The sequence below is a fragment of the Achroia grisella genome, unplaced genomic scaffold, assembly GCF_030625045.1.
Source record: "Achroia grisella isolate CSIRO2021 unplaced genomic scaffold, CSIRO_AGI_Agris_v1 utg660, whole genome shotgun sequence".
NCBI lineage: Eukaryota > Metazoa > Arthropoda > Insecta > Lepidoptera > Pyralidae > Achroia > Achroia grisella.
Genome location: NW_026712984.1, coordinates 5,867,620 through 5,887,298, shown reverse-complemented (window position 1 = coordinate 5,887,298; position 19,679 = coordinate 5,867,620). Strand labels below are relative to the sequence as shown.

Below are 19,679 nucleotides of genomic sequence, written 5' to 3'. Positions count from 1 at the left end.
CTGCGCAATAAAAATAACACAGGATCATCTACAACATATGTTAATTTGACTATGGTTCTGGTAAAATTGTTTGTAACTATAAAATGATACTGGCTGAATTTGAGTGTTGCCATAATACATTTTCATAAAAGAAGAAATTTTATTGTAATCATAACACGGGACAATCCGCACAGCGCCATCTAGTCCCAAATTTAACACAGATCGTGTTAGGGGTGCTAGACAACTGCTATAAACACTTAAATATAAGTTTTTTTTATAAATACATACATAGAAAACACCCAGATCGAAACAGACAATCATACTCAATAATACAAATGTTTACACCGTGTGAGGTATCGAACCCGGGGCTATCTGAAATATAGCGGTGTGCTACTGAGGCCGTCAGAAATTAAACCACTTGTATTAATTTATATGTTATGAAAACGTTCTAATAACATTGTCATTGTCTTTGGTTTTCGTCATAAACTGAAATGAACCGGGGGTTTCCAGTCGAGTATTTAACAGATAACACAGTGAAAACAGATAACAAATAAATACCGTTAACCACCACCACTTGAACCACGTTCATAACAATATTTTATGATGTGTGCGGTGCTGAACATGTATATACGAGATGGCTACCACTATATATACGAGATGGCTACCACTTTCCATCATGTGGGTCTTATTCAGTATTGCAATTATATAAAAAAAAGTTCAAACAAAATTATTACAGTCATCATAATGTGTAATCCCATTATTTGGGGTTGGCGTAGTAAAGTTATTATTGTATTGCAATATAAATAATATTAAAAAAAAAAATTAAATAAATCTCTTGATGTAAATTTAAAAATAAACAAAACCTGCCTAAAATTGCACATAATGAAAATTCAACAAAACAAATATCTTATACCAATAGATATAAAGTCTAATATTGTATGTAGATTGTACAGAAATAAAATAAAAGTGAACACAAAATCGTATCTCCATGGCTTGTTAAGATCATAAAAACATGCAAAAATACACTTTATGTAGAACTCATAGAGTCTAATTCAACAAGAAAGACAAAACACTCATGTCTGTGTATGGACGTATCTTATTCAATCAGTTCATAATACAACCACAGTATGGAATATAATTATTTGTTCGAATTTCAACCAATACCCTAACTAATAGAGCTCATAATGGAATGATAACTTGTTTGTACCAAAGACATTTACAATTTTGTTTCTTCCCCCTCTTCTTCTGTATTCGAATAGATCGGCATTTTGAATAATCGATTAAAATCGGTGGCAAATCGTATAAGCTATTCTATTTCGTAAAAACAATATTATTTGTATCTTCATACACATTTGTACATAGGAAGCATATCGTGAAGCGTATAAAGCAGTATGCACAAAATACCTTGGCAATGATTAGTTGTTAAAAAAAATACAAAAATATATTCGTGTAAATCTTATTAGACAGCAAGTTTATCGCATTTTGAACTTTACTACGTTTAAGATTAGATACATATGTTTAAGAATGACAGATGACAATTCGTGCATAGCATCTCTCTTACGAGAATTGCAGAATATTGTGTTTTAAGAAATTTATTACAAAAAAAATGAATATGTGAACAAAGATCCGATATGTGAAAACAGAGATCGATCCTTACATAAGGATCGCGTCAAATTAAATAAATATATGAACTATTTAAATAAAGTATTTTCTTTAAGATATACCCAATTTTTTACATAAATAAACATATTGAAAGTTATCAAAACAATGGCCCACTTATTTTGTATTCCATTGACTTATGGCGTTGCAATTGAGGCGAGCTTGTGTGGACTGTAGTGTAGGTTACCCGAGTATTCTCTAAACGGTATATCCAATTTATTGCATAAATAAACATATTGAAAGTTGTAAAAAAAATAACCCAATTATTTTGTATCCCATAAATTTGTGGTATTGCAATTGAGGCGTTTTGGTGTGAACTATACAGGATGTGGTGTAGTATACCATGTTCAGCTACACGATTACTACGAGCGGCAGGTCGGAGATCATAAAGACGTCTGAGGCGCGCGCGCAGCCGCCAGCTCGCCGCGGTCCAGGCGTGGCCAGTCCACGAACTCTTTGCCGTGCCTGCAAACAAACATATATACATATTTTTAATGGATGATAATGGAATGATGCACCCGTCTGCACTAACGGTTTACGCAGGAAGGGAGGAGGATATCCACTAGTGAGTGGAGAATGAAGTCAGGTCAATTAGGCTATCTTGGGAAAGAGAAATTTACCACGCTAATCGCCAGTTTTTCTCCGGACTACTCTAATGCTGTTGGCCGCAGCTGGCCTTTACGGCTTCACAGGACAATACAAATGGCACTTCAAACCGCATAAGAACTTATGGAGCGTTTGAAGGTCAACTCTCGCCTGACAGATACGACATTAGTTTGAGGGCACCGCTAGGGCTTCGAAGCTTGGCTCAGGCCGTCGTAATTTCGATCCCCGATTGAATTGGGTGGGGGATCGATCATAAGGATAAAGTGTGGATATGAGTATACTGACTTGAATATGAAGGAGAGCGTGGCCCCGACGGCGGCTCCCCAGAACATGAGGTAGAGCAGCACCTCGCTGGAGTACCGCGCCGGCAGCGTCGCGCTCGCGCAGAACATCGACACGGCCACCAGCAGCACGGACGGGAACTGTACGCACCCACACACATACATATATAGTCAGATTATTATCAATAGTGTTAGTTACAAGTTCTTAAGTTTAATGAAATGAAATAATTCATTTGTGAAATATTGGTACAGCAGATAAAATGTTACTTAAAATATTATTGATCAGAAATATTTACCATAATAGGCATGCAAATTATATGAAAGTATTCGTTTTAGTCAAATATTCTTGGACACTATAATGCTATTCAGCCGCTTCCCCTGCCACTCGCGCTGCTGGAAATATTGCCGGCCGACAACTGAGCGAGAGGGCTGAATGTAAAAACACGCTACCGATTACGCTGCCAGTCCTTTGACTCGCGCACGAAAAGCCGACAATCGAGAGAGCGCCGGGCAGCGCGAGTGGCAGCGCCAATGGCATGGGAAGTGTTTACACTCTCGCGCTGCTCACTTCCGTGCTCACTTCCCTGCCCACTCGGGCTGAGTGTAAATATGACTATCAAATGACAGACAATTTTTCATTTTGCTTTTAAACAATTTATGAATATGCTGATGTTATATGCAGTAATTTGACTGTATAATTTGCACCCTAGCAGAGGTGGATTATGGGGCTCTGGGATAAAACTACTTAGGGGCCTACCTAATTATATTATTAAACTAAAAAAATACACCGACCAAAAACAACTGACGGGGAATCTTACGTTTTCCATAGACGTGCACATGCATGTATTAATTGACCTCAGCCAACCTTATGATATTTTTGATATACGTTTTTAATTTTAAATATCACCAATTAATGAAAGTGATGTAGGACGTGAACTCAACAAACTTACTACTTATTGTTCAATAGTGACAGAATGTAGTACACGAAAAAACAAATTTAAAATTGTCTATTGTTTTCAGGGGGGGCTGGGGGCCCTTTTTATCTACGGGACCCTGGACTGCAGCCTAAAAAGCCCCTAGGTCCCTGCACCCTACAACCGAAACACTACAAAGCAAGTTGCTTGTCGTATAAAAAAGGTGAGACTGACTCACTCTGACGATATTCTCCTATCTCTAGTAGGATGAGATAGTCTATTATCTTCTTATCAAGTTTGAGTAGGACAAAAAATATGACTCACAGTAATATATTTCCAGTCTCTATCCCTGCGCAGAGGACACGGAACTGTGTTACCTTCGCCTTCAGCTACCACGTACTTGCCCAATATCAGATCGATGGAATCCTATAAAAGAATACATGAATTAATACACCATAGTTCATTTGACGGTTTTTTTGTACATTTAGGTGGTCTAGCAGCATCATAATACTGATGAAGGTCTTGATCCATCTAATCATAAGGAAGCATATTTAATCAAAGCCCCGCACTGTACCTGCAAATACTAGCTATTGATGGCATCGGTGGTCAACCGGTTTACCAGGGGGGAAATGGGATTGTTAGTAATGTTAGTATTGAACCCATTACTAGCAATGTACCATGTCAGGTTGACCTCCACGCGGTTCCCCCTGGAAACCATAGTGATAAATTCTTGGTGAATTTGTCACGATGGGCTAACTGACCTGACCTCATGCTCATCTTATCGCTCTCCACTGGTGCCCGGCCAGCGTAAACCGTTAGCGCAGGCGGGTGCACCATTCCATTATCATCTACAAAAAAAAACCGGTTTACCACTGAGGGGGAAAAGGGGATTGTTAGTAATGTGAACTGATGGTCTTATTGCTAACAATGTACCATATCATGTTGACCTCCACGCGGTTCTCCCTGGAAACCATTGTGATAAATTTTGGTGAATTTGTCACGATGGGCTAACTGATCTCATGCTCATCTTGTCATCCCCCACTGGTGTTCCGCCAGCGTAAACCGTTAGCGCAGGCGGGAGCACCATTTCATAATCATGAACATAAAAAAACCGGTTTACCACTGTCTTAATTCCGATGATCGCAGGTTCGATTCCTCGCACAATAAAGCACTTCATCGTCGTTCTCTTACGCTACTTGCGGCGAGGCCGCCGAGGGCAGCGTTCTGTTAGACCTGCAGTCTTCACCACTACTACGGTACTAAAAAGCAGGGATGTTATGGATATGAAATTTCGGATACGGATGCGGATATGAAATTATTTCGGATTATCCGTTACTTTCGGATAATTTCGGTTACGTATAATATTTTTTTAAGGAATTACAAAAGTAAAATACAAACAGCTAATAAAATGGTTACATTACGTGTCTAAATTAGGCTCCGCCCCTATTCGATATTGTCCGAAACTTTTATTTCGGATTCGGTTACGGTTACGGATATTTTTTATATCCGATAGTTTCGGTTACGGTTACGGATCTCCTTAACATCCCTGCTAATAAATGACTAAATATAGTGTTACCTGTCTGAAGCCGTCACTGAAGTTGTTCTTGTAATATCTGGTGAGCGAGTTCACTCCATCCCTCGCAAGGCCTACATGCGTACGTTTGCCGGTGCGAGTGAAATCTGTCTTGAGAGCGCCGGTACCGGAGTACTGAGTGGAGATCATGTCTGCATGGTCCGCCCATACCTGAACAAATACTGGACAATTAACACAGCATCATCTAGTCCCACAGTAAGGAGAGTTTGTGTTATGGGTATGACAACTGACACAAATAGACACTTTTTTTTTGTAAATACATACCATTATATATATAGAAAAGACCCCAATCAATATAAACAAACATACTAATGATTGCTTAGCAATAAGACCGCCTTTTGTATCAGTCAATGTATATTTTCTATTTTAATTGTTTTTGTTTTGTTCTGTAATTTTTGTTTTTGTGGTCCAATAAGGAGTATAAATAAATAAATACAAATGCTTGCACCGAGCGAGGTATTGAACTTGCAACCATTATAATACAGCTTGTTTCGCCCTTATTATAAGTAAGGCGAAACAAACATACCTAAATCTAATGCAAGAAAAGAAATATTACGCACTAAAATACACTTACATTATTGAAGAGCGTGTCAAGATGTGGATGCACGGAGTTGGCAGTGGTTACTGCTAGCAGCTGCAGCGCTGCATTCAGCTGCAGCCGCGCGAGCAGCGACTGCACCACGTTGGTGCGGTCGAGGCAGTCGATGCAGTTGGTGCGGAATAGACCGCTCTGACGCAGCAGCACGGTGCCACCGCGGGACAAGAAGTACCCGAATTCCGTCTGTTGAAGATAATTATCTGAATTAATATATCATTGAAAATTATACATTCTACTTCTAAAGACGTCATTTTAGCTAAGTGCGAGTGAGACAGCGTCCTCACGTCTCTTTTACTCAGCTACCTGAGGGGCGCTATTATGATTACCGTTGCACTTGTAATTACTATCTGAGAGTAAATTTTTTAATGCCATATGAAATAATTTTATTTCGTTTTTGACGAAATTTAATGTTATATTTAAGTCCTCCCATTTTAATATAATTATTTTTTTGACATGAAACTCTTGCCGTAACCGGCACAAATAATAAGTTCATATAGTAGACAAGTTTTTGAAATAGGTTTCTAAGTATTTTGTTATATGATTTTTTAGAGTTAAACTCCCCTACAGAAATAGTAAGAAATCATCTAAATAATACTTTTATTTCGATGATTTCTGACTACGTACGTACTACGTACCTGCTCGTGCGCAATGCGGTCTATAAGCACGTTTAGTCTATGGTACCGCATGCCGCGGCACTCCGCGTGGAAGTCGAACGGTTCGTACCGCACGCCGGGGAGCGCCGCCGCCGCTACTGCAGCGCGGTATCCGTGCTCTAACGCCTCTTCGCTACCTCGCTGGTCGATCTGCAATAGCATCAAAGTAATCTTATACTTATTGTAGGCGTTGTCTCTCCCAGTAAGGGTGGCTCCATCCAAAGCGATCCGAGGTGGAGTGGCGCATGGGCGCCTCAGATCGCCGCAAGGGCCTGAGATGTGACCACGGGGGTGGTTGCGTCTCCAAGAAAAGCCCGAGAAGGTGGCGCGCGTACCTTCTCAAGAGAGGTGGGGTGGACCCCCAAAATAAAAGCGAAGGGGCTCGCAAACTAAAGCGGGCCGACGCCGCAGGAGTTGCGGTGGACTGACATTCGATCCCGCGACTCCGGCTATAGCCGCTTCGTCGGGATACCTTGGAGTTTTTAGTGAGTAGGAGACTCACAGTACCCGCTTGCCTCCCCCGGGGCGGGCGGGTCTCCATGAGGGCTTTTCTCCAAGAATAAAAAAAAAACGGGTTGTCTCTACTCTAATTGATAATGCTCCTGATGATATAATTGTTGTTGATGATCTATTGGGATGATAAAATAAAAGATACGTTCCGTTGTAAGCGCATACTAATTTTATTATATTAAGTAAAATGATACATACTACGTAAGTAATTTATGTATTTTATATATGACTATCTCGCCCCGGCTTCTCACAGGTATACATGTATTATATATACAAATCTTCCTCTTGAATCACTCTATCTATTAAAAAAACCGCTTTAACGTCCATTGCGGAGTTTTAAAGATTTAAGCATACATAAGGACGGACAGACAGCGACAGCGACTTAGTTTTATACTAAGTATGTAATTATTACAGTACGATGTTCCGTACACTTATTCTTGCGAACATATTCGAATCCTCATTATTTTTACATATTAGTGGACGCAATGTTCTCTAAATTCGGCCATAATAAAAAATACAAAAATCTTTGAACCAACAAGAACAAACATATATTTTAACATTACACAAAATAGTATATATGCCTGTGATTGTCCAATATATGGTAGTAGTGTGTGTAATACATTTTTTAAGCATACTTTTAATAAAATATTATTATTATTCTGCACTCCTTCTCTATATAAACTACTAGATGTGCCTGCGACTTCGTCTGCGTAAATTGTCGATACTTCCATATAACCTTTCTTCTGTCCTTTCAACCCTTTTTTTCGGATTAAAAAGTAGCCTATGTGCTTTCTCAGGTTCTAGACTATATGTGAACCAAATTTCATTTAAATCGGTTAAGTAGTTTTGGCGTGAAAGCGAGACAGACAGATAGACAGAGTTACTTTCGCATTGATAATTTAGTAAGGATAAGTGTGCGTAATTTCATACTCCTTCTTCTACGTAAATTTCGTAGAAAAGAGTATAAGATTTTTACTTCGCGTAAGATAATAAAAATGAGACGACGTGTAAATTGTGTTTTTTTTTTAAATTTATGATAATTGAATGGTGTGAGCACTCGCAATAATATATAGCGATCCCGCCGCTATGACACCGCGAAGTAAAAACTAAAATTAAATATATCAAAACTAAAAGTAGGCAAATCGCTTCAGCCGTTTTAGAGTTTTAGCGAAACTAACGAATAGCAATTCACTTTTATATATATAAATAAAATATATATCTCAATTGTATTGTCTATATATTAATATGTCAAGTAACAACTATATATATATGGCTTGTTCAAAAATTATCACAACAGAATATTTGTGTACCTTTAAACCAATTCTATATACTTGCTACCGTATTACCTCGTTATCTATTAATACATTAATGATTACATTATCTGATGAACTTAAGAAACGGCAACGGCACACCTGCCCGGTAATAGTAAATAATAAACATAATCATTATTATATTATATATAGCATAAAGTAAAGTAGCTGTCACTGTCTGTCCGTCCCTATGTTTACTTAAATCTTTAAAACTACGCAACGGATTTTGAAGCGGTTTTTTATATAAATAGAGAGATTTAAGTGAAAGGTTGATATATATAATATATATGATATATACAGTACACCCGTGCGGCGAGTAGCTAGTTAAAAACTAAATTAATAAAAAATAGACTTTAAAGTTACAACTTAAAAATCTCATTTTCTAAGCTTTTTTTGGAGTTAACGCACTTTATTAATAAATTGGCTAGTCGCTTAGGTAAAAGAAAGTACATACCAAGTTAACCAGCACCTGGTTTCCATATCTTTGATGTTGGTCCCTTAGGTGCTTGGTGTAGGCTGCCACGTGATCTTCATGGGAGAGCGTCACCCGGGGCTTATACTTCAAGTCTGGGTACTGACTCCAGTATAAAGGAATTGAGCCACGGGTCTGCACGAATGAAGACTTCTCTCCACCCCGTTCAATGATTTGTTCCGTTTCTACATAGTTCGCCACATTGCCCTTATAATAAGAAAAAAATATAATTATAATAACTTTAGAAGACTTTAACAAGGTCTTTTAAGGTATCCGTGTGTGAAGGAGCCTTAACACCTTCACGTGTAATACTAAAGGGTGGAAAACTTTGACAAGATCTCTTAAGGTATCCGTGTGTGAAGTAACCTTAACACCTTCATGTGTTATACTAAAGGGTGGAAAACTTTGACAAGATCTCTTAAGGTATCCGTGTGTGAAGTAACCTTAACACCTTCATGTGTTATACTAAAGGGTGGAAAACTTTGACAAGATCTCTTAAGGTATCCGTGTGTGAAGTAACCTTAACACCCTCATGTGTTATACTAAAGGGTGGAAAACTTTGACAAGATCTCTTAAGGTATCCGTGTGTGAAGTAACCTTAACACCTTCATGTGTTATACTAAAGGGTGGAAAACTTTGACAAGATCTCTTAAGGTATCCGTGTGTGAAGTAACCTTAACACCTTCATGTGTTATACTAAAGGGTGGAAAACTTTGACAAGATCGCTTAAGGTATCCGTGTGTGAAGTAACCTTAACATCTTCATGTGTTATACTAAAGGGTGGAAAACTTTGACAAGATCTCTTAAGGTATCCGTGTGTGAAGTAACCTTAACACCTTCGTGTGTTATACTAAAGGGTGGAAAACTTTGACAAGATCTCTTAAGGTATCCGTGTGTGAAGTAACCTTAACACCTTCATGTGTTATACTAAAGGGTGGAAAACTTTGACAAGATCGCTTAAGGTATCCGTGTGTGAAGTAACCTTAACACCTTCATGTGTTATACTAAAGGGTGGAAAACTTTGACAAGATCGCTTAAGGTATCCGTGTGTGAAGTAACCTTAACACCTTCATGTGTTATACTAAAGGGTGGAAAACTTTAACAAGATCTCTTAAGTTATCCGTGTGTGAAGGAGCCTTAACACATCCGTGAGAAATACTAAAAGGTAGAAGACTTTCATATAGTCTCTTAAGGTATCAACGTGTGAAGGACCCATAAAACCGTCGTGTGTAATACTAAAATGTAGAATATTAACAAGCCAGTAAAAAGAAAAGAAAAAAGACAAAAGACAGGGTACCAAATCAGTATATTTTGTACATACCTGAGTATCAACACCCCTCATGTAAAACCGTGTACCAGCACGATGCACGCAGCGGCGAGACACCAACGACCACGTCAGCTGGTGACCATTCACCGTCACGTTGTTTATTGACACGACTGTTTACCGTTTAAGGATTTATCATACTATTAACCATAATATAAACACAGTATCCAATATCTTTGCTCTATTATTTATATTATTACCTGTGTCTTAACACGAACAGTTTTGTACCAAACTACATGGTCCTAATCAAATTCTTGTAATGATTGTAATATGTTTTGTTTGCTATTAAATAAATAAATAAAAAATAAATATTTGTTATTGTGAAGTGTATCTTAGTATACGCATAATACTCAAGGAACGAGAGACCGACTGGCCTCCGGGAAAACATCGAGTAATTCTTTGCAGTTAGTTTACAATATCAGTTATATATAATAACTACTAGCCCCGGCTTCGTCCGGGTGTACATATATTATATATAACCTTCCTCTAGATCACTATATTTATTTAAAAAAAACGCTTCAAAATCCGTTGCGTAGTTTTAAAGATTTAAGCATACATAGGGACGGGCAGACAACGACAGCGACATTGTTTTATACTATGTAATGAAAAGGATACATCCTTCTATGATAGGTAACGCGAACCTCGCAAACTGGTCGTGTGAGAAATCTTTTAGTAAGTGGCCATTCCACAGGAACCTCGAGTCCGCACGTGACGCCAGCGACATCTGTTCGACAAATAATAAAAATAAAAAATAACCATTTCCACAGCACCATCTAGTTCCAAATTAAGCACATCTTGAGTAATGGTTACTAAACAATTGATATAAATATTTAAATACATAATATACACAGATCAAAATCTTAAACCAATACAAACAATCATACTTATGAATACATATGGTAGTACCGTGCTAGGAATCGAACCCGCGATCATCGGAAGTATGGCGGTGTACTAGACCGCTAAACCGAGGCCTCTAATAATGAATAATGATATATTTACCTTGTGAAAGTCAGCTGCTACCGAATGCAAACGCTGCAGCGTGTGTGTGAGATCATACCCATACGAGAAGTATATGCCGGGTGTCTCCAGCGCCGCACGCAGCATCCGTTCATATGTATTGTTGTCTTCAATCTAGTAGACATAAAAAAAATAATCTGTGCTGTTGTATAAAATGTATAGTAATGTATATATAAAATGTATATATGTATATTATCTTCCTAAGTGGGCATATTAGGAGACTGTAAAGCTCACTTAGTATGACATAAAGAAATAAATAAAAAAATACTGGTAAGAGGCCTGGGGAATTGCGTAGACTTCTTAGAGCATTGTGTGGAGGGGTGAGACTATATGTGCTTGGGGAATTGCGTAGACTTCTTAGGGCATTGTGTGGAGGGGTGAGACTATATGTGCTTGATTTCTTAAGGCATTATGTGTAGGGATGGAACTATATTTGCCTGGAGACTTGCGTGGACTTCTTCAGACCTTCAAGTGTAGCGTAACTGCCCCATACCTTCTTGATTGCCAGAACCCCGTCCGGAACGAAGTTATTTACGGCATAAGGCGGAAAAGAGATTGTTGTGAGAGAATAATGTGGACCTGATGCCACAATGGGCTAACTAACCTGATCTTATCATCCTCTGGTGCCGCCAGCGTAAACCGTTAGCCCAGGCGGGTACACCATTACATTATCATCCAATAAACATTTCTGACCTCTTAATCTTATCTTTCTCTGGCGCTCCGGCAGCGTAAACCATTAATGCAGGTGTACCATTATATCATCATCCATTAAAAAAAATAGAATCGAACCTGTTTACTAGTGAGATGCGTGGTGGACCGTGCGTATGGGATGATGTCAGTGCCCGCCAATTGAAAGATATCATGGCCATTCAGTCTTCCAGCCTGCAAGTAGATCATATTAGCACCATATACACATTTTGTAATTGAACGACCTCCGTAGTGCAGTGGTAACCGTATAGAAATGAGGTCACGGGTACAATCCTTAATTCGGAAACTATTGTTGTTCCAATTTGTATTTGGTTTAGTAGTTGTTGTTATAATATAGAGGATATATATAGAAATATGCTTTTAATTACCATTAAATCTTTTTATATTGTAACAGAAGTACCGAAGACTACTTCGAACATACAATCTCTTTATAATATTATTTGATTTTACCCGCGCCTTGTCTGGGTGGAACTTAACTCCTTTTTATTAAATAAATTAAATAGGAGTGTGTGTTTGTTTTTTACTAAATGCATATGAATATAAATACGGTACATACACCAAAATAACATTTTTTACAAATTTGTAACGGTACTTTTTCTACCAGGTAGCTGATGTAATAAGGAGTAACTTAGTTTATTATTTTAATTTTAGAAAAAAATCTTCTATTTTAGAATAATAAAGTTAAATTCCACGCGGAAGAAGTCGCGGGTACAGCTAATTTCATTAATAATATTAATTTATTCGCTACATTCAACACAAACAACAAGAATAATTGAGAATAAATTATTATAATCATCAACAGCCAATAATTATAAATTACTCATATTTATTTATTAATATATTCATTACATACTTTTTTCAGTTTTATATTTGTATTCATTATGATTTCTCTGTAGATTTCGACACGAAAGATATTATCTGTACAGAAAAGAACCTTTTCTTTTATTTATTTTTCTCGAAAATGTAAGAACAAGGCCGAGGCTCCCGCATTGGTAAGATAATCATGGACTATTAATTAAAAATAAGACACCATTGCTCACACAATTTTTAATTTATATTATAATAATACTATTTTAAGTTCATTGTACAATGTTCTCGTGCAGCCAAAAACCGTACCAGGTGGAGACAAATTGTAAGGAGCTCTTTCGCCAAGGACCACAACGATACCATATCACAAAATATACCATCATGAAAGCCACGACCACTCTGCCAAGAGTGAACGACTGAAGAAGAAGAATTGTAAGTTATTAGTGCAATAATTATTAATATTCAATTGCCTATTATATTATTATATTCATGTACTATTTTAAGTCACAAGTGAAATAATTTTCGGACTCGACATACATCCTCCTGCCCGGCAATAGCAAAAAAAAGCAGCACCATTTATAGAGTCTAACCACATTTTCAAATCATTAAGGAAGACATTACATCATCAACTATGATCTAACCTATCATCTACTATGATCTAGAAAACTGATATATATAATACAATGCAATACTTAACAATGGGTAAAAGGTTTAAAAATTACTAAACTTACCTAGTCTAACTGTATTTTCAAACCATTTAGCAACTCATTACATCATCTACTATGATCTAGCCGTTTAGAAGTGAGGCTATAAATATAGAAGACTAATACATATAATCCAATACGTGAAAATTGATAAAAGGTTAAAAAAATACTCTGTATACATCCACACCAATATCTACAAACACACGTTAATACAAATATTTGCATCATGCGACAATAGAACCCGCGACTATAGGCAAACCACAAGACTACAAAGACCGTCGAATGTTCTCACAATATCAATTGCTATCCAAAGATACATAAATTTGTTCTCATCCATGTTTGTGAGGAGAAATGTATTATTGTAATTATTATAAATATATATGTTTTACACTTACCAATATTCTATACTTTGCTACAACTAAATATAGTCCAGATATTAATTTGATAGAGCCAAGGAATCCACACACAGGTTTATACGCATTGGGCGGTATAGGGATCTTTACTGTGCCATATGCTGAAGAACAAAAAAAATATACATTATAAAACAAATTAATATTACAATATTTTTACACTAGTAGCCTGCATGGAATTTCGTCTATATTCCTTGCGAGCTATCTATATTTCTTGCGGGCTGTCTATATTCCTTGCGGGCTATCTACTTGTTACTATCCGATACTTTTTGACTAAGATATCATATAGATGATATCTTAGTCAAAAAGTATCTCTATATTTATACATACAAAATATACTTATTTATCTCGTCAGTTATCAAGTTAATTTTAGGTTCTTGTATTTTTTTTCGACGTTATCAGTGTTATCATTGACTAAGCCTATCTATAAATTAAATCCCATGTATTTTCATTTTGCAATTATAATTAATGACCCCGAAAACGTTCTTTTGCAATATAAATTAAAATCGCTATTAAAAAATAGGGGTTGATAGTAGAAGTGTAAAAATTTAGGGTTGGATGTATTTTTTAATGCCACACTATAAAAAAATTATCACAAAATAAAATAAAATTTTAAGGCAGCACAACCCTTATCACTTAGGGGTATGAAAAATAGATAGTAGCCGATTCTTAAACTTCTAGTCTTTGTCTACAATTACATGCACATTCATGCGTGATAGCCTAGTCGCGGGTTTTTTCGGACTACTCTAATGCTGTTGACCGTGGATAGACTTTACAGCTCACCGGACGATAGGGGGCGATTGCAGATGGCACTCCAAACCCGCGGAAGGACTTATAGAGCGGCTGAAGACCAACTCCCGTATGATGAATACGATAAATGCGTGAGAGAGCGTATGTAAAGATAACTATAATTATATAGTATAAAAAACAATCATCATTAAGCGGAGCGCGAAGTGATCTTAGAGTTCAGATCTGCACTCTGTAACGATACTCCTCCGAAATGGATTGACCGATCGAGAGTAAAATGTGATCGAAGGTCCTTTGGTCCTCCATCGTTTACCACTAAAAAAAATCCAATCAGTCAAATGACATAACCTTGAGGAATTGTCCGTGATAAATGTTCTTATAGACTGAAACATGGCGCGAAAATTTACGCGCTACTGAAAATCTTTTAAGAATAAACGCGCTCTGCTCAACATGTGATCTGGTGTGTAAACACATCGTAACAAACTTAGTTATATAAAATACCTTTGACGGATGCTTCCCCCGTCACTCGGTCTATGATCATAATCTCTGTTGGATTAATGGTGGGCTCAAAATAGAATTTATCTGAGGTTGTATATCTGAAAAAAAAAACAAAATTATACAACATCAACATAGCAGTACATTACAGTCAACTCAGTAAACATATTGTTAGTAAATATCCTTATTAAGATTATAAATGCAAATGTAACACTGTCTATCTGTCGCGCTTTCAGGGCAAAACTACAGAGCTGATTTCAATAAAATTCAATCAAATTTGTACACAGATAGTCTAGACATAGATATTACAGGTCCAAAAAGGGGAGAATAAGAGTTAATACAGCAAAGTCAACTTGTATTACATTTACACTCAAGAAGGGAGTCTGCCCACGGGTACTTACATCAGCTACCTGCCAAAAAAAATCCCGTCAAAATCGGTCCAGCCATTTTGGAAATTAGACGGAACAAACAGACCGACAGACAAAAATTATAAAAATGTTATTTTGGTGTATGTCCCGTATTTATGTTCATATGCATGTAGTAAAAAACGTTTATTTCAATATTTCAAACAGACACTCCAATTTTATTTATATGTATAGATGTAACTGACTATACCTAGATATTGCATGAGTCATCAACAGCTCATAAAAATGGTCGTTAAGGAAGTAGGTAACTCCTTATTTACATTCTTATAAATAGGCACTAGTAGCCAAACATTCATAGTATACATTAATCTACTGATAACAAAATAATGTATTTGATAACAATTTATTTCTGAATAATATCTAGATCTAGAACTGTGTTTACCAACATTTTTAGCCTTTCTAAAATTCTTTACAATTATTTATTTTATATATATAATATATAACTCAAAGAGGTGTTTATATAATACATATATATGTATATTTATTATATATTTTATTTAAAGAAATTTAACAAAACACAGTAAGTAAATTTTTAAAACATGAAATGAAAAATAGGATTTGGACATTAAATTTTTATTTACAGTGATTACTACTGATAACAAGATAATCTATTTTATAACAATTTATTTCTGAATAATATTTAGATCTAGAACTATGTTTCCCAAAACTTTTTAGCCTTTCCAAAATTCTTATGCTCCAAGTAACATACATAATTTATAACATTAAATAATGAATTGTACATTTATGAAACTTAAATAAACGTTTTTACGAAGAAATTAATAGGAAATCGTTAATGAAACTCAGTAAGTAAATTTTCAAAACATGTAAGGAACAATTAAATTTCACAACTTAATCTTATCAATATTATAAACACAAGTTTGTGAGTATGGATGGATGTTTGTTACTCAACTAAATTTTCACCTAGAGAATGTAACTGTATGTCCTTCATACAGGTCATTATAATGACCTAGTAAGGACAGCAGTGACATAATGTTATGTTGAGACTTATATATTGTAATAATAATAATAATAATAATCTCAGGACAATTCACACAGCGCCATCTAGTCCCAAGTTAAGCTAGCTAAAGCTTGTGTTATGGATACTAGACAACTGATACAAATACATAGATATATTTTTTTTCGTAAATACATACATATTATACATAGAAAACACCCAGACCAATACAAACAATCATACTCATGATTACAAATTTTTATCGTCAAGTCAAGTCATGTTGTATCAGTTTCTTCTTTTTGAGGAATCGTCAACCAAGTCATATTGACTTCTTTTTTAATAAACGGACTTATAAAATGTGTATGTGTGTATATCTGTAAATGTTTGTTACTCTTTCACGCAAAAACCTATGGAATGGATTTTTATGAAACTACAGTAATATAGCTTATACATCAGGATAACACACGCTATAAATCTCATACAGGTGAAACCGCGGACACAACTAGTAAAATTATAATCGCGAAAGTTTGTGAGTATAGATGAATGTTTGTTACTCTTTCACACAAAAACTAGTGTAAAGTTTCATCAAAATCGGACTGTATTTTGATGAAACTTTTTTGCATTCATCAACTATTTGTTTAATTGTAATATTAGTGAATTGTAATTAATTAATTACTATATTGGATACAATAAAATCAATAAAACTTTATAATAATATAGCTTATTAGCTGTCATCACTTATTTTGTATTCATCACCTATTTGTCCAGCATAATAATGTATATGAAGAAACAATAATATTAGTAGAATTGTAATTAATTAATTACTATATTGGATACAATAAAATCGGATTTTGATAAAACTTTATAATAATATAGCTTACTAGCTGTCATCACTTATTTTGCATTCATCACCTATTTGTCCAGCATAATAATGTATATGAAGAAACAATAATATTAGTAGAATTGTAATTAATTAATTACTATATTCGATACAATAAAATCAGATTTTGATAAAACTTTATAATAATATAGCTTACTAGCTGTCATCACTTATTTTGCATTCATCACCTATTTGTCCAGCATACTAATGTATATGAAGAAACAATAATATTAATAGAATTGTAATTAATTAATTACTATTCATATAGGATACAATAAAATCCTCTTATCTACAGTAATAATATCATAATTTGTCAATGTCAATATTAAAGTACAGAATCAAACAAATTATACTGATGAAAGTACAAACTACCATATTCAGTTGATTGTTGTTTTTAATTGTAACAGCTAACATACTGTCCTCCTATCTGATGGCTGTCAACATTGTATATATTAAGTGTGAGATATATTTTCATCATGGTCCAATTTAAATTTTAAAATATTTTGAAGCGCTACCCATAAACTAACTCTAACTCTAATTAATAATTTACAAAACTTAATTTATAATAAACTTTACTTTATCAATGGTGCTACAGTTTATTATTTAAATTTTTTGGTGATCCGCACATAAATTAACTTTTATTAATTATTTACAACTTTTTTTATAATAAACATTAGAATAAAAAACTTTATCTTTTCACACATAAAGGGTGCATTTATATTACATGTGTTAACAGGTCACCTGTGAGTAACACCTCAGAAAAAAATGATCAGTTTAATATGTAAAAGATACAATGTGGTTGAGAAGTAAAGCAAAACTATTTAACATTCATCAATAAATTAATTTACAAATAACAAACTAACCAATATTTATATACATTACAGTATATTCTACCATATTATTACTATTAATTTCACAATATATTGACGAGGATTTTTAATAAGCATTCTAAAATATTGATGGGATTTCTAAGAAGCATTCTAAAATGAAATTAAATTTTCGAATTGTCGAAAATATATACTATTTTAGTAATGCTTGGCAGGCTGCATTGTTCGCCTGAGTGTTGCTCATCCCTGGCCTATATATACACTGGTTTTAATACATGCTCACTGCATCATTCCTCACGTAGAGCACTTAGAGATTATAAACAATCTATTTGATTATAATAAACTTTAAATTTGATACTATAGTGGCTATTTGACTATTAGCTGTATGTATGTTGGACTCCAGTCTCCGCAATTAGCCTCTCATTCGGGCCGTTGTGTGTGCTTGTCTATTAGCTACGAAAGGACCTTTTTCTTTTAATAATTTTATATTGACATGAGAATACATGAGAAGATAAGACATACAGACAAGTAATGAAATTCCTTTATTATAAAGTAATACATAATAAAATGTAGTGCCTTGGTGGTCTACCGGTTTAGCATACCACCTTACTTCTGTTGTAGGTTCAATTCCCACACGATGCAAACATTTGTATTAATGAGTATGACTGTACTGGTCTGGGTGTTTCCTATGTATACTATATATGTATTTACAAAAAAAATGTATGAATAACACAAGGTCTGCTTTGTTTAGGACTAGATGGCGCTATATGAATTGTACAGAGTTATTATTAGTATATTTTTAACAAGCACTATTCCCTGTTACAGGAAATTCAGATAATTTAGTTGCACCTATATATAATACATATATGTAAGTAACATTTTATAGTATATATTTCGGTATGGACTTTACTATGTAATTGTATTTGAAATGAACCATTATTCATTGAGAAAGTAGGAAATAATTGAAGTCGGTACCGATAAACGGTAGCCTATAGAAAAATTTCACACTATTTCTTAGTTCATAACATTACACAGAGTACTCATATCTGAAGTTAATTTGTGAGTATTCGTTGTCATAAATAAGTACTTATAAGGTTTCTTATGTGTTGCGATAAGACGACAGATGTTAAATGAACTTTACTATTAAATAAATGATATAAAACATTCAAGTGACCAAATTTATACTCACAACTTAATGTCATCGTGAATAAATAATCGATCTGCCATTTTTAATGACTCCAATCAGTTTGTAGTAATTATTACACTATTCCAATAATCACACGTAAAAATTAAATCAAATTAATCAACAAGATTGAAAATTCGTAATGGATGAATACAAATCAACTGATGACAGTTTGACAATGACATTACATGACATTTTGTACATGATTACAGGAATGACGTCACATAAAAAAAAAATTGTTACCACCCATCGCACATAGTAGGTATACGAGTATAGGTTAAATTTCAGCTTTTAAAAAGATTATTTGAAAGGTGCCCTCTATTAACTAGCTTTTTTTACTTACCCAATGGTAATAGCTTCGGAGACAAAGCCGAAGTGAAAGGTCTCGCCCCAAAGCTACCTATACCACCCTTAGGATACAGCAAACCTAAGACATCGCATCAAAAGTGAAGGGTCTCGCTCGAAAGTTACAACCTATACCGTCCTTAGAGGAATACAGAAAATCCAAGACAGTCTCATACTTAAAGGTCCATTCAAAATTCTATTTGACTTTATATTATTTCACTATTATATAGTCACTTCGCATACATAGCGTTCATAATGAAATTAATATTCACCCAG

The 19,679-nt window shown here is 35.0% G+C and overlaps 1 protein-coding gene across 1 annotated transcript; it reads right to left on the bottom strand.

Moving 5' to 3' along the window:
* Positions 1 to 1,231: 1,231 nt before the first annotated feature.
* LOC131849613 (phosphatidylinositol-3-phosphatase SAC1) lies at positions 1,232 to 19,214 on the bottom strand. The gene is made up of 14 exons (XM_059199722.1): positions 19,065 to 19,214; positions 14,795 to 14,889; positions 13,532 to 13,650; positions 11,707 to 11,799; positions 10,900 to 11,031; positions 10,516 to 10,624; positions 9,898 to 10,013; positions 8,559 to 8,783; positions 6,267 to 6,434; positions 5,608 to 5,814; positions 5,016 to 5,183; positions 3,764 to 3,865; positions 2,530 to 2,666; positions 1,232 to 2,103 (listed from the first exon to the last, which is right to left on the bottom strand). The coding sequence occupies exons 1-14, from the start codon at positions 19,100 to 19,102 to the stop codon at positions 2,022 to 2,024; spliced, it is 1,791 nt and encodes a 596-aa protein (XP_059055705.1). The 5' UTR covers positions 19,103 to 19,214; the 3' UTR covers positions 1,232 to 2,021.
* Between the last annotated feature and the right edge of the window lie 465 nt (positions 19,215 to 19,679).